Genomic DNA, 22,606 nt, shown 5'->3' with positions numbered 1-22,606 from the left:
AAGAAAAAAAAAAGTTGCACTGCATTGCTTGCCAAGACCAAGGGCATCACTCCCTGGGATTCCAAAAGGTGTGTCTATGTCCCTCTTTCAATCTGAATTAAAGTATCATAAAATGAGCTTTGGCAACGTGGTGTACAAGTAGTATTGGTCTGTAAGAAATTTTGAAGATTAAAATTGTCTGTGGATTCTAAAGCTTGAAAAATTTTAAGGGTTATGAAGACACTGCAAGTCAACATATATGCCAGAAGCTTCAACTGCAATTTTCAAAAGGTCAAGCTTTTATGGTTATGTTAAAAGCCCACACTCACTGGAATTGCTTATGACTTGAGGAAAGAAAATAAGATCTATATTCACAAGAAATTGAAGACATATTGTGCAATTCTCTTAAGCCAAAGAAAAAATTGTTCTTTGAATAAAGTTTATTTCACTTTTGCAAGAAATTAATTTTATGGTGTGAATAGCCATTCAGAATCTGTCTGTCCAAAGCATTTAATTAGAACATGAAATGGTTTTGAGGTCTACTATTTTTAAAAGGGTTAACACGATGAATAATTTTTACTAATGCTCCAAACCCATCAATTCTAAAATACGCAATTGTACACCACAGCCCATGATTCAGGCAGGAAATTCTTTCTTCAAACCTCTCCCGGTATTCTATGACTCACATAACAATTGAGGTATTTCCAAGGGTTTTCCTTTAAATTTCCTAATATATTCTTCTGTAGTTTAACATTTTTCAGATGTAACACACCACTGAATCTGAAGCCAACTGCAACACAAGGCTTCAACAGAAATCATGAGAATAAGCATCTTAACTTTATTTAATAGAGTTACTTGCATTTTCAACAATGTTGGGTGACATTTGGGTAACTAGGACCATATACTTACCAATAAACTTGTTTTGCATAGTCTCTAGGAGAGCTTGGTGGGCATCCTCTGTTTGCAAAGCACATGAACATTCTCTGGCCAGTATGGTCCGGACAAGGTGCTCTCCACAACCTAAAGAAATATTAAGATTGGGAATAGTGAAAATATAGGTATCTCTAGGAAGAAATCCTGTCATTAATTTACATCATCACATTTACTGATCATGATGATGCTAAATAATTTTTCTTCATTCTTCAGCAGTTTCTTCATAGTGATGCATATGACAAGTTTCTGCCATATTTTTTTTAGAAGGYTGACACTGAGTCACTCTAAAATTCAACTAAGTCAGTGGTTTTCTCACAACTTTCCTCAAATTTCTACTGCACAATGTCATAAACCAAACAAAAGTTAAGTACAGAAAGAAGAAACGGGTGAGTGTCTCTGACCTGTCACCTCTATCCAGATTCCTCTTACTAATCATTCTCTTGGGAATGATCCTTGCAAGCAACTAAGCAACTCTTCAAACTAAGAACAACTTCAGTGACACAGTAACTCCTTCTACATGCAGAATCTTCTGCTTAGTCCATCTGATTCAGCCTTTTTTCAACAAAGGAATACATTAATTCACCCATGCTCTTCTGCCAGAGTRGCTGGTCACTGTACTAATACAAAKTCCTGTAATTTTTAAAGGTTTGTCCTYRAGAAACTAAAAAGCTTCTGCARACAACCATTTATTGCCTCACTGCTTTCTGAACTTATCCCCTGAAGCCCATTTTTGATGAAGACAAGCAGGTCATTACTGCTACTCTTGTTCTGTAGGAACATTTTTTTTTCATACACACTTTTCCACTCCTGTACTGTGATTTGTACAGCAGCAGCAAAATGGCACCACACATGTTTACTGGATCAGCTGGGTTTTTTGGACAGGGAATGCCACTGCTGCTACTTTTTCCATATAGACCAATGTCATTACACTTCTTATGCCTCTCATTTGTTGACATTTTTCCTCAATGACAGGAAAACAGGCAAAGCAGCTAGAAGAGGTCTAACCAAGAGCCAGGAGAACTGTGTTATCCAGTTAGGAAAGAAAGGAGAATATAATTGTAATCTAACAATGATTTCAAATTATCTAAATTTAAGTGACTACACTTTGATCAGATCTGTAACCTATCAGGGCCAAAAACTGCATTAGATACCACAATATATATAGAGAGATCAGATACAGTCAATTCACAATTATACATAAATATTTCCAGTATATTTCTCATTAAGCACAACAAGACGATGCAAGAGCTGGAACCATAAAAAAAAATCTGCTATAGTCCAGTTGGACTTATTAGCTCAGGTACAGAACTACATAAATACACCAGCACAGGTTCCAGAAACAAATTTATGGCTGGAAACAATCTAGTTGCTTCCAAGTGGCAGGGAGCTGGAGGTGGTAAGACATCAGACCTGGGCTGCCTTCAGACAAAGGCAGGTCAGTCTCCACGGTAATGCTCACTTTATTGGAAGCACAAACAAGCACAGAACAGAACACTGACTGGAGCCAGCCTAGATGTGGCATAAAGAAAAAAAATTAAGAATTAAACCCAACCCAAAGTGTCTCCAGTACAGCCTGCTGCATCTCTCATCACCGTGCTTCCTAATATGCTGAGTTCAGAGCACTGACCGTTTGTACAACATGGCACAAACCCAYTGGCAGGTCTGGCTGGAGCTATACACAGACTCTTTTCTTGTTCTTTTCACCTTTTTGAAACCCTAATTAACATGGCAACCTACTCAAAGAATCTCTCTGGCTACTTGTCACACAATTACACCCTTCCCCTTAAATGCACAGTGAGTTTCCACTGTTCTTCAATGATTGCTAATACAGAAGGAATAAAAATCACTTCTCTCATTTTCAAGATAGAATAAGAATAAGAATAAGAATAAGAATAAGAATAAGAATAAGAATAAGAATAAGAATAAGAATAAGAATAACAACAAAAAACCCTCTGGAGCACTATGAATGCATTAGATGTCAGAGAATCCCAGGGACCAGATAGCTGAAAAATTGTGTACACGTGTCCCAAAATCCTGCTATGTTCAATCATCAAAAAAATACCTTTGTCTTCAGTTTTCTGTCCCTGCTAATGGGCAGTGTCTCCTCATTAATACAATTCAGCTAAACTGAGTTGTTTGAAGTGGGACACTTTGGCACTGAATCTACATACAATTGGCACAGCAGAAAGACRAAAAATTCTTTGTATAGCAAACAGATTGAGTAAAAACCAGTTACAAATTTAGAGGAAAATGAAAGAGCCAAAATACTACAAAATGACAGCCAAGGAAAGTCAYTCCTGAGAACAAGGAAGAAAATGTTTTCATCAAGACTTCAAGCTCTCGAGTTATTGAGAGAAGTGTCCTGGTCAGGAGATGATCTTTAAGAGACTCATGCAGGACAGCATCCTCAGCAGCTCCTTTCAGGAGGGGCTGTCCATTTATTCATCTCATTACACCCACACTCCAAAGCTTCTGTCCACAAAAGAACCAGGAGTTACCTACTATTTATTCCAGACAAAGTGATGTATGAAGAACAGGGAAAAAACCCACAAAACGCATTTTACCCATAGATCATAACATGGATATAATTTTTTTTAAGCTAAAAAGCTTTTATAACTATGATGTTTTGCTGTCAAAAACAAACAAAACTAAATAGGCATATGCTCCAGCAAAAACTAAGCAAGCTGAATTTTTCTTGACAAGAACCAGTTAGTACGTTCAAATATAACATGTAATACCTTTAAATATAATTATATGAGTAAGAAGCATGGGACTTAGAATAGGAATCAAACAAATGAGACACAGAAACCAGAGTAAGCCTATGCAACCCCTATGYATCTAGTAATAAAACCAGATGTTACTACTTCACAATTTAAAAGTATTTCTTAAATTGGCATCAAAAAAAAAAACAATAGCCATTTTTTAGCATGACGTATAATGTTATTTCCCCCCCAAGAGAATAAATTTATTGAAGAGTTCCCRTAACATCAAGTCTGCTCCAAAAAAAATTCAGAGAGAGAAAACTTAATATGGGTTAAGAACAGCTGCAGCCCACTGATGTGATCCAGGATAAACCACAAGGAAAGCAGCCTTGCAATTCWACTAACACATCACACATCTCTACATCCCCACAGACAAAGTCATTTCTTTTTGTCATATTTATGTCAACCTATAAGGCAGTGAACTTACTGACTGCTGCTGGCAGTGTATGCAAAAATCTTTCAACACATCACTTGCTGGCAATCTGCAGGGACAGATAACTAAGGAAAACAATTCCACCATTTGGCAAAGAAAAATTTGTTACTGTAGTTTTTGATGTAGGAACATCTATTTTTGAACGAGAAAGAGAAAAAAAAACTGGGCAGTATTTCACATACTTTGACCAGATAAAGGCTGAGAGAAAGAATTACACTTTCTATTATCTCAAGTCAGAACCAAACKTCTTGCAGGCTTAGCAGCTCTATGTCTCAGTAGCCTCGAACTGGGGAAACACTGAAAATAATACTATGACTAGAGAAAAAACAAATGCATACATTACTACAGCAATCAAAACTGATTTGTAACTTACAACATAAAGCTGTGGGTTCAAACATATAGTTCCAGTCACCTTAGTCTAACCACCAGCATTATCCAGCTTCCAAAAAAGTTGTATTAATGTGACTCAAGACAGCAACTACAGTGAAAGCTACTTAAACACATTTCCAAATCATGGACACAAGTTGATGAAAATGTAAACCTGGTTCTTTTGCTTAAGTGTCTCACACTATATTACATTTAACTGCATGTGTTAATACATTTGACATTTCTTTCACTGAATAATACTAAAACCAAACCAAGAGGGAACTCCCACTAAGAATTTTTCATTTCTACATTAAAGACTCAAATACATTCGTTTTAGTAACTTTCCTGTAAACAGAGTTTAAATCATTTTATTATCCTTTCCCAGTTATGATGATGACTTCTTCAGTAACCTGAAGCTCATTATATTTCAGAGGCGAGTATTTTGCAATGACAGACAAATGCTTCCCTAAGACTCCACGCATGAATGACTCAAATGGAGATGACTAGCTGGAAAAATTTACTGGGTTAAATTAGTGCTTCAAACTGAAATAGCTCTTTCATATAGTAAACAAATTATTTTCCTAACACAGTAATATTTTGTAAACACCACGTTSCCTACTCATAACTCCTCTGCTGACAAAAAGACTACTGTTGGAAGTGCTGTTGTCCATATTTGCAGGGCTAAGTACAATTAATTGCCCTCCTCCAGGATCACTAGTGGCAAAGGGAAAGATGCTTCTACAGAAAACAAATAGTTTAGAGAGAYTATTTTGATACATCACRCCTGACAAATTTGGTGACCTTYTWCSATGGAGTTACAGCACTRGAGGGTAAAGGAAGAGGAACTGCTGCCATYCACCTGGACTTGTGCCAAGTATTTGATGCTGTCCTGCACAACACCCTTGTCTCTACATTAGAGAGACATGGATTTGATGGGTGAACCATTCGGGGGAGAAGGAATTGGCTGGATGTGCCATCCCTGGAAGTGCTCAAGGCCAAGATGGATGGGGCTTTGAGCAACCTGGTCTAATGGAAAGTGTTCCTGTCCACGGCAGGGGGGGTTGGAATTGGATGATCTTTAAGGTCTCTCCCAACCCAAACCATTCTATGATTCTATGAAAAATAAGTAGATGCAGACAGATACTGTGATGCAAGTTCCTTTCCTCCTAGATTAAGAGGAAAGAATTAAACAGATTCCTAAAGGCTCCAGAGGTATACAGCAACAGATTCCTATAACAAAGGAAGGAAAGAAGAATGAAGCTTGACCACCACACCTTTATTATGTAAACAAACTACAAACTCAAACAAAACTCTAAAAGATCCCAGAAAACCTGTCTTCAACCAGAAGCTTCTATTCCTGCCTGAAAATACTTGACCATCATACACAAAAACACTTGAAGATCATTCAGAAACATCAGCACTGATTCTCAGTCACGTATCTTGGACCATGCTATAATACAGCTTTTAATGCAGTGTTTCCTTCAAAGTGTCAGACAGATCAGCAGTGAAACAGAACTTCCCTCTTCTTTGGGTACTGAAATGCACAATTTCTGAGAATAACACAATTTTACATCCTTTTCAAATACTCCTCATTGTTCTTATGGGAATCTTGTGGTAATCAATCTGTGAATTCACAGCCTTTTTTCAGTCACTTTTTCTTCTGTTATCCTACTATCATTTAGCTGTTATGGATGCAGTAGTCCCCTCAAGTTACTCTTTCAGTAGTAGTAATATGCYAGTTAGTCTATGCACAACTTCCACAACAACCAAATTACTAGGGGTTCTTTTGTGAGGTTTTTATTTTTATTGTTTAAGATTGTTACCATCTTTAATTCTCAGCTATTATATTAGATACTATTTTACATTTCATATGATTCTGGAAAAAAGGGAAGAAATTTGAGCTACCATTTTTAAATGTTAGTCTTTCTGTATCAAACTAATACTCAATTCATAGGTTACACAAATCTTAACTTGCTATATGCTTGGATCTTTTATTTGAGTTTCATGCGAGGAACTAAATATTAAACCACTGTTGTTTTTTTTTTCCTCAGCATAGTGACTTCTCAAGAAGATTTCCAATGCTTGAATTAACCACAACAAGAGGAGAAAGAACCCARCACAATATAAGCTGAACATCCCATACAATGCATGCTCTGCATCTTACAACGTTGCTCCGATGGAACCAAGATGGCAAAGCAAAGGAAGGAGCTGTGCAAAGCGAGGGCCTCCAAGCAGCATGTCAGAGAGAAATTGTTTTTCTGCTTCTTTTGATGGGAGATGCTTTCAAGTCAGGAAATTAGAAACAGGTGTGCCAGAGGGCACACACACATCCATGCACCACACTGAAAAACACGCGTTTTCAATTTTCAGACATGAAAGAGGCTCCTGTTGAATGGAAGGAGAAATGAAAATCTAGCTCGCTTTCTGCGAGCCATAAGCASAGGGCTTATGGAGCTTTGACAGCTTTGGAGCTTTGGCTCTGCCTGAGCCTGTCTAGCTATGAAACACACAGTACCTCGACACAAAGTGCTGGAACTTGTTTTAAAGGAGCACAGAATGGAAACTTGCATTACTCACATACAGTCAAGAACGGAAAAATTAATCTAGTTTATTCCRCTGCCAAAGTATGACTCTTCGCTTTTCAGAGGCTAAGGACAGAAATTACAGGTTATCTGTATTTTATCAGCTATTCTCCACAATAGTCTGAACCTGGCCCTGTTGTCTCGGTCCTGTTAAGCTTTGAAGTTGTTTTCAGTTCAGTAATAGTGCCTAAAGTGCCCATTAACAAATTAAAGAACTACTATTCCTGCTTTATTTCCTGGATAACTTCTAGTTATGCTTAATGGAAACACAGTGAAACCTGTATTTCAGTAAGCTCTGCTAGTCATTTCCAGCATCTCTAGAAAGAGCTGACTAAAAACTTTCAAGTCAGTGATTTTAAAAAACAAAATACAGTACAATAAAAATATTTACTTGGCAAGACACTGATACAGTTAGTTACCTACTGAAATAAAATTTTAATGTACAATTCTGAATAGACATAAAATGCTGCAATCTAGCAGAATGGACTATAGTATTCATTTAAAAGTTACGTAACTTCCAGCTTTTTTTACTCCTATCAGCTGCTGTATCTTGTCTTCATACTAGAAGGGGAAATTTTTAAATTACTGACCTGCTGCCAGAAAAAACACCTGCAAACRAAGTCCTGTCCAATTCCTAAAGCATTGATCCTGGAGGGATCAATGGAGCACATTCTTTCTGCAGACAGAATATTCACAGATGATTTACCTACTAAGAAAATGCAATGGCAATTTTCCAAAAGGTTGAAACTTTAGTAAATTTGGGTAGRTTTCAAAGATAACAAAAGACAAATTCAACATGCAGACAAACTGTCTAAAGTATCTTCTCTAAGGAAAGGTAGGAAAATACTTATGTCCCAAAGTTTTTAAAATGGGAAAAAMCCCTAAAATTACTCCAAAGAACAACTCATTCAGCTTTCCTACAATTTTACAGACAAGAAAAATAAAAGGTTAGAGAGAWAMAATGCCAAATGAATGAATYCTTAAGTTCTAAAGAGTGGTAAAYGGCASATAATTTATTTTAAAAACTTTTTGYTTGAGTTATTATGAACAAGRRGAATTTCWGATGTACCTCCAAGAGAGGTTTGAATGAAAAAAAAAGTAGGTCTCTTAAAAAAGGATGTACTTTTTACATTTTTCATTACATTTAAAGGTTTTGAWAGGTTAATTTCAGTCAAGCTGTAAAGAAAGAAGAAAACTCTTTTGCCTAGGCCTTCCTCAGAAGCTTTGCTGCTATTGATCTCTCTAAAAAACACTACGCCTCTCCAAACTACATCCCTTTTGTCAGATAAAACTTTCAGGGAAGGAAGGATGACAGAAGCTTATGTGTTTGCTAACCAAAGGTACACAACCATTTACTCCATTTACTCCTAATCACAGAAAAGTGTTTAAGACATAGCAAGGGAGCTCAGTCTGCCACCACCTCCAATTAGTTTTATATTCTTGTAATGCATTAAATTACCTCCTACTCACCAAATCTTACAGGAGCAGACTGATTTTGAGAGATAATACATATGTCTACAGCGAGATTAATTGTATCATAATATCTATCTCACATAGTGCAGCTCAATCTGTACAGGATACAAGATTTGCATGTGAAATTCCTCTGGGCATTGGGAGCATGGACTCAGGAGGACATAGACCAGACAATGCTGCACTCATGTGTTATATAAGGGCTAATAGCACATGCAAGGTTTATAATCACATTATAAATGTAATACATGGGCGCAGGTTGCCCAGAGAAGCTGTGGATGCCCCAYCCCTAGAAGAGTTCAAGGCCAGGCCGGATGGATCTTTGAGCAATCTGGTCTAGGAGAAGGTGTCCCTGTCCAGGGTAGAGGGGCTGGAAGGAGATGAGGTTTTAAGGTTCCTTCCAACCCAAACCATTCCATGATTCTATGAAACAGCACTCATTGGATCCTAACACAGCCACTATTTCCCTCAGCACAAAGGAATCACATAGCCAAAACACTGCACTACAATCAATTTATYTGCATTAAAGCTTCCTTGAAAAGTATTTACTCTTTAGATTGGACATCACTTTAGTTTCTGCCAAGAGGGAGCTTTTAAGTAAGAACGTACAGATCAGTGGCTTCCAAAAGGAGACCAAAACGCTGGCTGAGGGCATAACTCAACAACCAGTTTAACAACCACAGACCATCTCTGCATAGGTGTCATTCCTATTCCATCCTATTCCACATTACCTGTTCCATAGTGCCTACAAAAGCATCCATATGACACACCATGTGGAAAGAAGGACAGATGTGAACAAAAGTTTGAGCAAGAAAAGGAGAGGCAAGGAAGAGTGAATGTATTTATTCCCTGATTGATGTGGATTTCAAAAACAAGAGAAACTTCCTTGAGCAGGGGGCTGSACTMSACTCCAGAGGTTCYTTTCAAATGAAACMATTCTGTGATTCTTCACAACACAGTGTGCTACTTTTCCTTCACGGAATGATGCATTATGTATACAAATGTATATTCAAYACAGCTTTTAAAGTATTATGACCTAATCTCTAAAATGCCTTTAAGAGAACAGAAGCCACTGCTTTTGTCATGAGACCCTAACAGTCTTTTAGGATCTTGGTGGATTCACAAGAAATTGTTAAGGAAGTTTACACAGAATAAATACAGTTTGTACAYGCAATCCTAAAATGCTGCTGTTCTCTGTATCTGATTTTCATTCCATCAGGAAAAGACTCTGTGCAGAGGAGAAGAGCAAGACATCACTGAAAGACTTTTCCCAGTAGAATTCTCAACTACACCTCATAAATAAATCTGGTATCCCCATAAATCTGATATCCCTGCYACCTTCTCAACAAAACACAACTTTRGCTCAGCYCTGAAACCAAATTATATTTGTTAACATGCTTAATTTTTCTGAAGGAGCTCAGTGTATTCCAAGAATCTACTCTTCCTTCTTTGGGATTATAAATTACATCATATTTAAAATCTCCCTAGGATAACCAATGTGCCTTTCTTGTATCAAAGTCTCCTCATATGGATTTTAGTAAAAGGTGGAGATTTTTCAGCTTTGTGTCACAGAATTTCTGCATTTTGTAAATAATGCAAAATTTTCTGAATCTCTTCAGAATAGCAATATTAAATGTTTGCTGGTTTCAGTGGCCAGTACCAAGACACAAAGTACACCCATTCTTTGTACGTTTTCTATTTCCTGKTGTTGTAAAGATGAAAGAAATGCAAGACATCATTCTCAGTCTCTRCACTTCCACTCAAAAATTCCATTCCAGAGTTGCATTTTCAAAGCATTCTGCTTTAGCTATTACTGTAATTTAATATTTATCTTTATATTTATAGTTAAGGTTCTGTATATCCAAAGAGAATGGTTACTTTTCAATTTAATCTCCCAAGGAAAGATACAGCCTGCCTCTTACCCCAGCAGTATTACTTTTGGCACAGCTCGTGGATGAATATTCACCATCATAATGGATATTCCAACTGGAGAGGAGATTCAGTGTCACACTTGATATTATTTTGAATAAGAAGAATATAGACAAAGTCTTTGAATCTTATTATGCTCASGAAAAAATAGGAAATGTTTTCTTCAAGTACAGCCAAAAAATGAACTATTGTTTCTCCTGCRGTTGGGTTTTGTTCACAAATGTTTTCCCTCCAAATAATACCCATCTTCCTGTGTTTACATTCATATACCAACAAAAAACATCCACTAAGGACTTCCAAGCACCCTTACAAGTGTGCTTTTGGCCTCTTTGTTTGGGGAGGTGGTGGGGGTGCTTAAAGGGGAGCCTGTTTTATTTGTGTCTTTGTGCATACATGCATAGAAAAGGTTTGAAACACCACAGATTTGGCTCCTCCTATGTTGATTCAAAACYCAGTTTAGCTCTTACTTACATTTATACTAAATAAAGGCCACTGGTCATGCTCATTTCACTTAACAAGCTTTCACTCAGTCTTTACCATCATTTCTGCATGGAATGGCCCTTACACTGTTGTTAGATGCCATAGTTAAGGCTGCCCAGGTATCTCRGCTATGTCTGCAACTGAAACATTCTCTGAATTTCTTGAATTTTAATACTGGTTTTGAGATACTTGAATTCCTGTAATGTTTCTCCTTCAGTTGCCAGTAAAGTCCCATAACCATTTTTTYCCCAAGCAAAATATTAATTTTAATATAATTCAGAATTTATGCATCGAAATGTCTCAAAAAATTGATTGGAAAAATCAGAAAGGCTTTACCTGTCTACACAGAAACAGAATTTTAGACTGAGAGCTACAGAACAAACCTTGAATTTAAGGCACTTTAAATTCCCAGTCATTGCTAAGCTCCATCATCTCCCCCACTGTGTATTTAGAAAGCCTCCATCTTTTGATTTCAGTTGTCCCAGGTCCTGTTAAACTATAACCATAAAATACGAGCTTTACAATACCCTGTATTTTGTAAATCTTGAAGTAACTTCTGAAAAGYCAAAAAAAGTTAAACCAAAGACACTGATTAAACAATATGGTGAAGTGACTGCTAGAGGTATGAAATCACCACACAAAAAATTGAAGTCATGCCCAAACAAGTTCAATATCACCACTTTTGGCACACTCAAGATAAAAACATCATAAAAATAGMCAAAAATATTTAAGCAACAACTTGCTAAAARGGWTAASAACTAATATCAAATCCTTCCAGAAYAGGTCAAAGCAGGAAGCCTCCWGCAGCCAGAGACAACAGAAGATTCAAGATGTCTTCAAATACTACACAACCATAAAAAGAAAGCTACAGGRACTTGGAAGTACTTTTTAGTACTTGTTTAATGACAACTTCCCCCATCCTGCCTTTTTTCCTTAGTGAAGCAGGCTTGAAAGAGACATTGAAGCTTCAATTGGAGGATTTCAGAACAAAATWAATCAAAATTCAAGAATAAAGCCTACTGTGTTATTAATTGTGGCATTTAAACTAACACTTTTCCAAGGAAGTTTCTACAAAGGTAACCACAGAATAAAACCATTCCCAGCAAAATTTACATAACTGGTCTCCTAATAACAAAAAGAAATGAGAAATCAGTCACGCTGACCTATTAGAACAAACGTATCTCCAGTTTTAAAAGTCCCAATATCACTGATTGCCAGAAGCCTGGATAATAATGCAGAGGGGCTTTTCCCAGTCCTTTTCCCAGTACTTTTTCCCAGTACTTTTACCTGGAGAACTTCAAACCCTCTATCTGAAACAGGCCACCAAACTGTCTGGAACTCTGGTTCAAGCTCCATTCCATGCAGATTTCAATGTGCAAGAGTTTGTATTCGACTACTTCGAATTCCCAACCTCTCTTTCCTGACACCACAGGATTCTCCCAGCCTATTTAATCTGTAGTTGATCACCACTTCYAAGACCTAAAGACACTAACAATTTCTTAAGTATGGAAAGAAAACAGTTTATGAAACCTGATCCTTCAAAATTGCTTGCATGAAACTMATGCCAAAGAATATTCTTTTTCATTTCTGAATACAGAACTTTATATAACAAACACTCAAGGCTTGAATTTTTATCCCCAGCTATCATTAAAAAATGCTTAAAACTGTAAGCCAGCCAAATTGGAAACCTTTCATTTCCCAAAGAATTGTTCATCTAAAATTATTTGGCTTAATACATATTAATACCAAAATTTTGACAATACTTTTAATAAAGATTTAAGGGAATTATAGTTGAAGTCTTTATTTAAGATTTTTTTTAAATTCCAAATGTGATTTGATGAGTCAGCTATTCTGTGAGTCATTTAACAATAAACATTAAACATTACTCAATACCCACAGCAACCAAAATCTAATTTTATTCTTTTTTTTCTTCTCCCAACACAACAGAAAAAAATTSCCTGTAGAAACTATTACATTTGTGCCAAATTTGTGACTCAAAGACAAATTAAAATGAATAGATGTGAAATTAAAACAATAAAATGTTATATTGAGACAACCACAAAAATTTAAACTGATCGTAAACTTCTTTTATGTACATGTTTAAAATACATTTACATRCAGGTGTAAATATCTGAATGTAAAATGAAAAATTAAATTAATGTGAATGTACATAGTTTTTATTTATACATAACATGCAAATTTCATCTGTTGCTGTTTTTTAAAAAATACAAAATTCATTTGTAAAGAGTGGGGTATAATCACTATTGCAAATACAATCTAGTCCGATTTTGGTTACATCAAGTGACAGTGGTGATATTCTATTGAAAAGTACTGTTCATTTTGGGGCTCTCCAAGTCAAGGCATCTTCTAGAGTTTAGACAGTACCTTTATTTTCCAAAACTTTCATTTAACAATGGTGTATGTTAATGCATTATTCTCTTGCTTGGCCATGGCACTTTCACCTGAATATTTGCAGATGTTTATGCCCCCATTCCCATCTCCTGTTGTGATTCAGCCAAACTGAAGTTTAATTCTTTCAACTTTTCCTACAGCTTAGTTTTTCCATCCCTTTACTCCTTAATTAAATTCATGGTTCATATTGTTGGATGTTCATATTTTAAACAAGAGTCAGGCATCAATATATTTTAGAACTACACTAACATAAAGTACATTATAAAATGAAACATTATGAGCTTCTGAAATGGAAAAAAGAATGGTATTGATTACAGAAGAGTTCTCACTTCCTGTAAACATTTCTATCTCCCTCTCTCTCACAGACATACACACACTTACTTTAAAGGAAAACCAGAAACGAGAGTTTAATTAAACACCACTAGTCTGAATTTCAAACCAGTGAATGAACAGATGGCCATGCTTCACAGCCTGCCAGCAGGCCACTCCAATTAACTGAGGCTGGGATCAGGGTAATGTCATGGAAGCTACAAGTTTTGAACCAAACACACATATATGTGTATGTGTGACAATTACAAATTGTATAACTTGAAGTATAAATGGAAGTATTTACCACTACATAAAACTGGCACCAGCAAAAAGAGAGGAGGCTTCTATTTCAGGCCATCATTAAATCAAGTCATCTCCCATGAGTGCATCAGGATGCTTGTTGGCACTCACATAGACTTCAGATCCAGCTGATTTTGCAAAGAACAGCTTTAAAACACTAAATACAGTTGTCCTTCCCAGCTTTTCCACAAACAAGCTCTAATATTTTACTTATACTCACTAATTAATATGGTCCCCAATATTTAAACATATTTGATTACATAGGTAAGCTTTTATCAAACTAAAATCAATACACTGTCCCTTGAGTAAAAACATCTGACATTCCAGCATTCAGCAGAACTGTCCCTAGAGAAAGCACTAAAAAGGAYATTTGCTATTACTGACATTAAACTTAAGAGTGAGCATCTACACAAATTTTCAACAGTGTAAGACAGATGTGACTACAGGGGAAACAAAAGCAGCATGGGATATTTCTGATGCTCTTCAGACTCTATCAGATTTTAATTCTGCAACCTGTTACCTTGCTCCTCCCACTGTTTCTGTATCAGAACTCTAACTCTGCAGTGCCCATGGGATATAGCTCACATTACCTAAATCTGAACTCTGCAGATTTTCTTCACCTCTCCCTCTATTGAATGCTGATAACTTTGACCCCTGAGCAAAGGGCAATATCATAAATTTTGCATCCTGACATAATCACTTATGAAGAAATGTTGTGAGTAGTTTTGCTGATCGAGGCTGTTCATACACTTAAGGAGAGGGGAAAAAAAAAGTAAAAGCAACTCCTGCATAACTTCACCTTAAGGCTTTTGTGTTCTGCAAGACATCAAATGAACACAACACTTTCATGTGTCCAGGACCCCAAGCCTTCCAAAGAGAATGGAAGCTCTCCTAATTCTTATAKTACTTTCACAACTGCTGAATAAGTGTTTTCTGATACACTTATTCCAGTTGTTTGGCTTTGCCTTTTCCTCTTCCTTTCAGAAGGAAAAGAGAGATGAAGAACAAATACACTTAGATACTCATTTGAAACAGTAATTAAGTATTTTCGAGGGAAACATGCTGCATGTAGCATTTTGGTATCCAAAGGACCCTCTGATCATCTCAGTCCTTTACACAAGGCTTCCATTCCCAGAGGTATTCTGCATTTAATACATTACTGGACTTAAAACAGCACTTTTTCACAGGAGGACAGGTTCCTTCACACTTAACAAGTGCAGCACATCCTTTCAGTGCAATACAAAACAGGATAAAAATTCCCATGGTGGTTAATTAAGTAAAAAGGGCAATATAAGCAACCAACAAGAGATCAATTCATGTATTTAAAGGCAATACTCACACACACACATACATATATATGCAAATAAATGATACAAATTTGCAATATAGTCTGGAAATAATGCTGGCATTTTAAATTTGCAAACTCATTACAGAGAAAGACAGCAACTTCATTAAATATTTATAAAACTAGTAAATACCTGAAGTACTCACAGCAGTGGAATAAGGGTTATGAGCTCCTGTATTTTCAGCCCAGCAGCCACAACCATACAGAGCTGCCTAAGGAAAGAAGCACATTGTTCATAAATTTTAAGTGCATGACACTTTTGGTTTATTCCCTTTCCTTAAAAAAAACCCGTAACAACCACATCAAGCCAACAACAGTAACTAAAAAGAAACCCAAGAAAACCCATGTACTAATACAAAAGATAAATAAGAAGAACATAACCATATTGTAATTCCACTCCATTTTGCCTCATTCTCTTTTATTGTTCTTCAGATCTGAGTGTTTGTCATACATATAGGATTCTAGCTTAATTTAATAAAAATGAGGCTGTTCATTCAAAGTCTCTTTCATTCTGCTATTGCAAAAAAAAAAAAAAGTCTTAAATACATTTCAAGAGAGAACTACTTTTTGGACAGCAGCATATGCCAACCAAAAATACAACTGCAAAGCAATAGAGTATAAAAATTTTGATGCACCTCAAAATGCCCTGACAACAATAAGGTGACATATCACAAATMTATTATTATTAACATTAATAATGAACAGAATCATAATTATAAATAACACATCATAAAAATACCTACTGTGTTCTTTTCTTACTTTTGTCACTTCCTCCATTCATAAGAACATTTAAAAATTAATTAGGACAGTTCCCCTAAATATTGACAGAAATTTTATTTTAAGACTAAGCATTTAAGAGACCATTTGTGGTATTAAAGAGGTATTTGAGCCCAAAAAATTAAATTTCTTAATTTAACCTCTTACTTACCAATGTTTTATTACACCAATGGAGGACACTAGGAAGAAAACTTGACTTTCAGCATTTAACAGGAATGAAGGGGGAACAGAAGTTTGCTGTCACAGCTCTTGCTTGATATCACACTTGCTTGGGACATGCAACAGTCATTCCCAATGAAAAAAAGTATAATAATCACCTGCCCAACTCTTCCAGGATGCTTCAGTGCCAAACCTCCACTGGAGACAGCAGCAGCRACATTTCCTTCTTGGTCAACAACAACTGCACCAACTGTATCCAACGTTCCTGAGTCGTTCTCCTGCAGACACACAAACAGAAAAAAAATCTAGTAAAATTGAAATTAAAGTCAGATTGTACTTGTTAGGAATATTCAAGTGATAGACCTAGCCACAAAATGGATTTGTTATCATGCACTTGTACCCACTGTGCTGGGATAAATCTTCCCAAAATGCTTTTTTGCCTCAGACAGGACCTTAATAAAATTTCTCCAGTAACAAGAAGGTAATGAACATCTAAGAACTCATCCAATACTTAGATCACCTACTTTTACTCACAGAAAAGCCAAATATCRTGTTTTCTTAGTGGCTGCCACTTGTCCACTAAGAAATGATTGAGCAACTTGTTCCACAGATGCCACATCAAAAGGCCCTTCCYAGAAGCCTTGAGATGGACTGTGATCCTCAAAGATGTGTGACTTTAAAAAAATGAAATTGAAAACAAACAAATCAACCAACCAAAAAAAAWTTTTWAARRAAMMCAGCAAAAAAAATYCCACCRCCAAAACCAAGAAGCAGCTTACCATGTAAAGAGAAAATAGTGACATTCTGWGCAAGACAATACATASAAGCCTCAAGAAAAAGTCTTCCCTAGGACAATTCTTTCTGCCAGGCTTGTTCTCAGCCCTGGAATCCTTAGTGGGAGAAGCAATTTACCCTTTGCTCCCTCTGGCTAACTAAGTSTCCTTACTTCCATGACTTCTGAAGTAGATCTACTCCCCCAAGAGCAGGGGTCATGCTTTATGTCCTTCCTTGAYACACCACATTAAGTCACTCTTACAGAAGGAGTATTTTCCTCTCTTTGTCTAAGCTTGCCTTAGATTCTCCTCTCTGCAGAACCCAGGGCAAGGCACTCAGACTTCATGCTCCACCACACMCAGAGCATGCAGTGCACAGAAAATAAAATAAATAAAAACTGATCCATCATCCATCACACACTCCAGAGATGCACACRGCTGCTGCACAAGCCTTCAGCCTCTTATACAGACTTACCAAATGCAATAATGCCAAAGGTTATTAAGTTTTTCACACAAATATGAATTTTCTGGACTAGAATCCAGAGGAAGGAATTAAACAAAACACCACACCTAAGTACTCAACTTCAAATTATCAAGTTCCCAATGCCAGTTAAAATTTCCTTGGGCATACTAYGTCACTTATCAAGCAGCATTTTTAGTAGTCCAATGCTGATGATACTCTGACCACACCCAGTTTCAGACAGAACACTTAGGTTAGTACTAAGTTAAACTGTCAAGTTTTAAAAGGAAAAATATGCAATGCAGCACTTCAGTGTTCTACAGTACTTTTCAAGCAAAGCAGAACTCCTAAGCAGGAGTGACATCCTTGGCTTTTACCCAGAGAAACAGAAAGTTTCTTCTCTGCTCCTACACCCAGATCTTCCTTAGCAAGTTCTACACTCAGAAGCTGGCAATGACCACATTCAATATTAAAACAAACAGAAGGATGTCCCAACAAAAATGTGGAAAGACAAAGAGGAATGAAAATTTAGACATACAAGGTTCCAACAGGCACCAAGAAGAAGAGTAAGTTGAAAAACAGAGGAAGGAAGGATCAGAGAGGGTASGAAAYRTAGAAACAAAAGRTGTTTCAAGGACAGAGCAATGGGAATAAGAGTCAACTCCCTTCCAAGTTCTAAAGATGAAAGAAAATTAAGRAACTCTTTTTTAACAACTCATGTGCAGAAGTATTTTCCAACTCCCAGAACTCCCAGACACACCCTGAGCTAATATTAACTCAGTTCAACCATTATTATTCAGTGAACAGAAAAGACCTTAAGCTGCAGAACAGGCTGCTCATTGGAGACACAGATTCCCAGCCTTGGAGTCTTCCAAGACTAGACTGGACAAAACTCTTCCCAACACGAATTCTCTTATGGTTTCTATATAGAGAAGAACTACTAATGTGATACTRATCCTCTTTGAAATGAAATAATGATTTCATTATTTCTGTTGTATACTCCCTTTGTCAAAGGAAACTATACCCACAACAAAAAAAACTCACTTAATAGACAACTACAGATTTTTAAAAAACAAGCCAATCAAAGTTAGGAGATAACAGAATTAAGGCCACCTGTATAATCTTAAATCATATTAAACAAAACATTTAGGACTCCTAAAATGAACACAAATACACCTTAGACAAGGTTCAATACGGACCCGTAAATTTTTAATATCTAACATCTAGAAACATCTAACAGCTTAGGAAAAATGCCTGAAGCCTTCTCGGCTGCATCTGTAAAACTCTCTGCTCAATCTGCCATTCATTTCCACCTTAGTTAACAAGTATAAAATATTTGCCTTCAGTATCTAAATTACTGGTTTCTTTTTTTTAAAAGATACTTGGATCAAAACTCACAAGCACTTACAAGTATATGTTGTACTGAAAACTTTCTTCATCATTATTTCATTTGGAAGAAGATCTATTTCCTATCAGTATTTGTTGTTAATTCAGTAGTGGTTTGGTTGCTTTGACTTCATTTTTAAATGGGGTAACTTAGGAGGCTGGAAATCTTTTCTGAGGGAAACATTGCTAAGAGAAGACTGATTGCCCCACATAACCTTCTGAAGGAAATCTGTATCACTAAAGCAAAGGAATTCTGTATTTTTGTTCTCAGAGTTTTAGTCAGGAAGGGATTTTGTGATCAGAAAAATAGTTACTGATATACAGGTGATGCTGTATTTATCCTTACTCAGCAAACTGAAAACCAGTGAGGACCAGTTCTGCTCCATATCCAATGGAAAAATACATTGTCAGATTTATTCCATCTACTTGGTTTGCTCCTATTTCAACATTCCTGACTTCACACATTTACAAGTGACATCCTGAATTGATTCTATACTTCAGAACTAAAAATCTTCTATATATGTGAACTGTACTGATATCCCTGTGACTTCTGAACCAGCAAATGAAGAGCTCATCACAATTTAATGAAGGAACTTCCTGTACAAAAAAGCATAATGTGCCTGAGGAGTGACAGCAAGAATGCACCTGCTATGAAGACTTTCAGTGTCACAYATCTCTTCAAACCATATGCATGTTGAAAAAGGGAGGATTCTGTCAAGCTAGTGCCAGGACAACAAAAATAAGCATGTTAACCCACAGTTCACCAAGTCTAAAATAAGCCCAAACTTTATACAGGTCCAACAGGGACTAAACAAGAGCCAGTTCATTTGTCCTTTTCTTTCTATGTATTTGATTGACTAATTTAGCACCTCAAATTTCAAAATTTTGCAAGTTCCAAAGGAAATTTGATTATTACTTGGTGATATCTGTTAACAAATTCTGTATCTGATTTCAGCTAATAGTTTATACTTTTCCATTGCAAAAGCAGTTTGGAGGTTTTAACAATACACAATTGCAACCTAAAAATAATCTATTATGTAGTTTTAATATTTTGCATAGAAACAACCGAAAGTCAATGTTATATATAAGACTTCACATTATTTTTTTGCACTTTGTGCAACAGGAACGAAATTCATTTCAGGAAACAATGGCCCAAATACTCAAACTTGGCTAAGAATATGTACACAAAGCAGGAAGATGCTCATCTGCCCAAGTGCAGAGTTTTAGCAAGCATTTTTTGAAAACCCTCCTTCCTCCTGCACATAAAAAAAATAGTAAATATTCATCACTACACAACCCTAAGGAAGCAATTAGCAGTTTAGGAGAGCTTTACACAGTGCCTACTGAGAGATTCTACACATAGGGCCTTTTCCCTCTCCACTTGAGATGGTTTTGAAATTCCATGAAAAGTAACTACCACTAAATCTCATCTCTGAGTACAACTGAAAAAATACAAAATTAATCAGATTGAAGCAATTAACGTTTATATGCTATTAACCAACTATCTAATTATACAAAGCTCAATGATCAATCCCAGCCTTCCCAGTTTAAGTTGTTTGGTGTGTAAAAAGAACATTTTATTTGACCTCCATGTGCAAGATGCAGGAATTATCCTCTACTGTATTTCCACAGATAAGTTTTGTTAAGACTTTATTTTAACCAGAATGGATGAAAATTATTTCCCTGTGTTAAACCAACTTTGAAGTATACTTTTAAAGTCTATAAGGTATTATTACCAAAGACCACTTCCACAAAATGGGGATGGAAAATTTATTTCTTTTTTAAGGAAATTTTGAAAACTGCAAGACTAAATAAGACATTGTTAGGATTGCCATGGTTGACTGATACACTTAAATGAACTGCATAYAGACAAAAACATTTTCTAAATTGTTCAGTCTTAATACAGTCAGTAACTGTATTGGAACTGTTGATTCCATGCATGTCATTCCAAATAGTGCACACATACCTGGCTACCTATGATAAACTAGATAAAAAACAAACCAGTTTCAACAAAACTTAAACGAAATAATGTTATTTATGGAATTAAATAACTAGCCTATAAAATATTATCTAATAAACACCGATCTGTGAAAAGAAAAATAATGTGTACTGGCGGTTCTTAGCATCACTTATTCAARTCAAGAAGGGGACAACTCTTACAGGTGATTTCAGCATATCTGTAAARAGTTTGTAATAGCAGAAGACAAATKAAAATCAWGGCTTCTAGCCAAACTCTACTAAGCTACTTTCAAGGACAATTTTCTCKGGTAAGAGACAAACTAACAGTAACCAGACAAACGTTTACTCCTGGTATTTACTGGTGCTTGAGGGGAGAACTTGACAATGACATCTGGCTGAATGAACACATCAGAGTCACCCCCCACCAATATGTTCAGTTAATTTCTGTTTGTGTGTGAATTATTTCTTAGCTATGTAAATCACTAAGACCCTACAATTTAAAAAAGAATAAATTTTTATACCTTGAAAATTTGGTGAAGTTATTAATGGATCTTCCTGTGTGCAAACCCATAACCCTCTTCAAATCCTGCATTGGGTGAACAATGAAAAATACAGCAAACAGAAAATTCCATTTACTCAGGAAATAAAAGTCCTTTGGTAAGTAACACTGCCAAGTTTTTCCATACAAACTTGGACAAATTTAAACAGCCTTTCATTCTTTTTGAGGCTGTTATAATTACAGCTTTATTGAAAACTAATTTTTAAGCTTTTGTTTTTCTTTCTAGCTGGTGACATTTATCAGCAGCTCARACTTCCAAGTAATTTCAGTCTGTTTCGGTCTGCAATACAATCTCTTCACATCAGCCTTTTAGTTATGATCCCACTCAAATTCACCTTTGTTAACATCCTTTCCACCTTGCTCRCCCCACAGCCTGCAGTATAGGCAACAGAGGCACAAAAGCTCAGCTGTAGCACAGAATTGAAGTGGATGAGTCAAACCAGAAAATAAAATGGCTCCAAAACCTGCTGAAAGGAATGGTCTGCAGCTCCASAGAAGCACAGCTGATAACAGATTACATGAGTATTTATCAATTAAATTAACTTTGACAAGAAGATTAACTTCTAATTACTCAAGTTTCAAATGGTTTTAAACCAATTATTTTTAAACCTTTTATGAGAACGCAGCTTTGATAGTGCGAGTTTTGGGGTGGCAAATCAGATGCCTCATCCTTGCTAAACGATGCTTTTCTACTAGTTTGGGGAGAAACATTCTACTATTTTTTCCTTTAAAATTTTGCTTTTTCATTTCTATTTCATTTTGAAAAACTACTTGGAAAACCTTCCTTTCTTTAAGGCCGCAATTATCCTACACTCCGTGGATAGCACAAGAACTCCACATTGAGAGCATSGGTTGGTTTTCATCCCTGCTCCACAGCCAAGATGTGCCCAGAGAGCTGACAAAAGCAGCATGTTGTTACTGGATTACTTACCAAGGAGAAGAGTTCTATCTCATCACCTCCTTTACCTACCACCACTGGCCTTGGGAGATCTCCCACAAGCGCTGCACAGGACTCTGGAGCCCTTGAAATTTCAAATTGCAGGTGGGTAAGCTCATGCATTGGCATATGTTTCAAGCATTGACTTGCCCCTTATTACATGAACAGCAATCCTGCACAGAGACCCCTCYTCCCTCAGCTACACTTTCTCAGTTTCACAAAGGGGCAACTGAAGTCCTGGGAATGGCAAAAGTTCCAAAATTAACAACTTCCAACTTTCCTTGCTCCCCCACTCT

General features: G+C 36.4%; 1 protein-coding gene across 1 annotated transcript in view; it reads right to left on the bottom strand.

Annotated features, from left to right (window-relative positions):
• Positions 1 to 22,606, bottom strand: part of TASP1 (taspase 1) — a 75,039-nt gene that overhangs the window by 20,890 nt on the left and 31,543 nt on the right. The window contains 5 exon segments of the mRNA XM_057369015.1: positions 889 to 999; positions 15,434 to 15,512; positions 16,395 to 16,514; positions 22,305 to 22,340; positions 22,342 to 22,395. Coding sequence (XP_057224998.1) covers positions 889 to 999; positions 15,434 to 15,512; positions 16,395 to 16,514; positions 22,305 to 22,340; positions 22,342 to 22,395 — 400 coding nt within the window.

The sequence above is a fragment of the Malurus melanocephalus genome, unplaced genomic scaffold (assembly GCF_030028575.1).
Source record: "Malurus melanocephalus ecotype Western Australia unplaced genomic scaffold, MMel_1.1 scaffold_101, whole genome shotgun sequence".
NCBI classification, from domain to species: Eukaryota; Metazoa; Chordata; class Aves; order Passeriformes; family Maluridae; genus Malurus; species Malurus melanocephalus.
The sequence above is the reverse complement of the archived record's forward strand: the minus strand, read 5'-3'. Positions and strand labels throughout refer to the sequence as shown.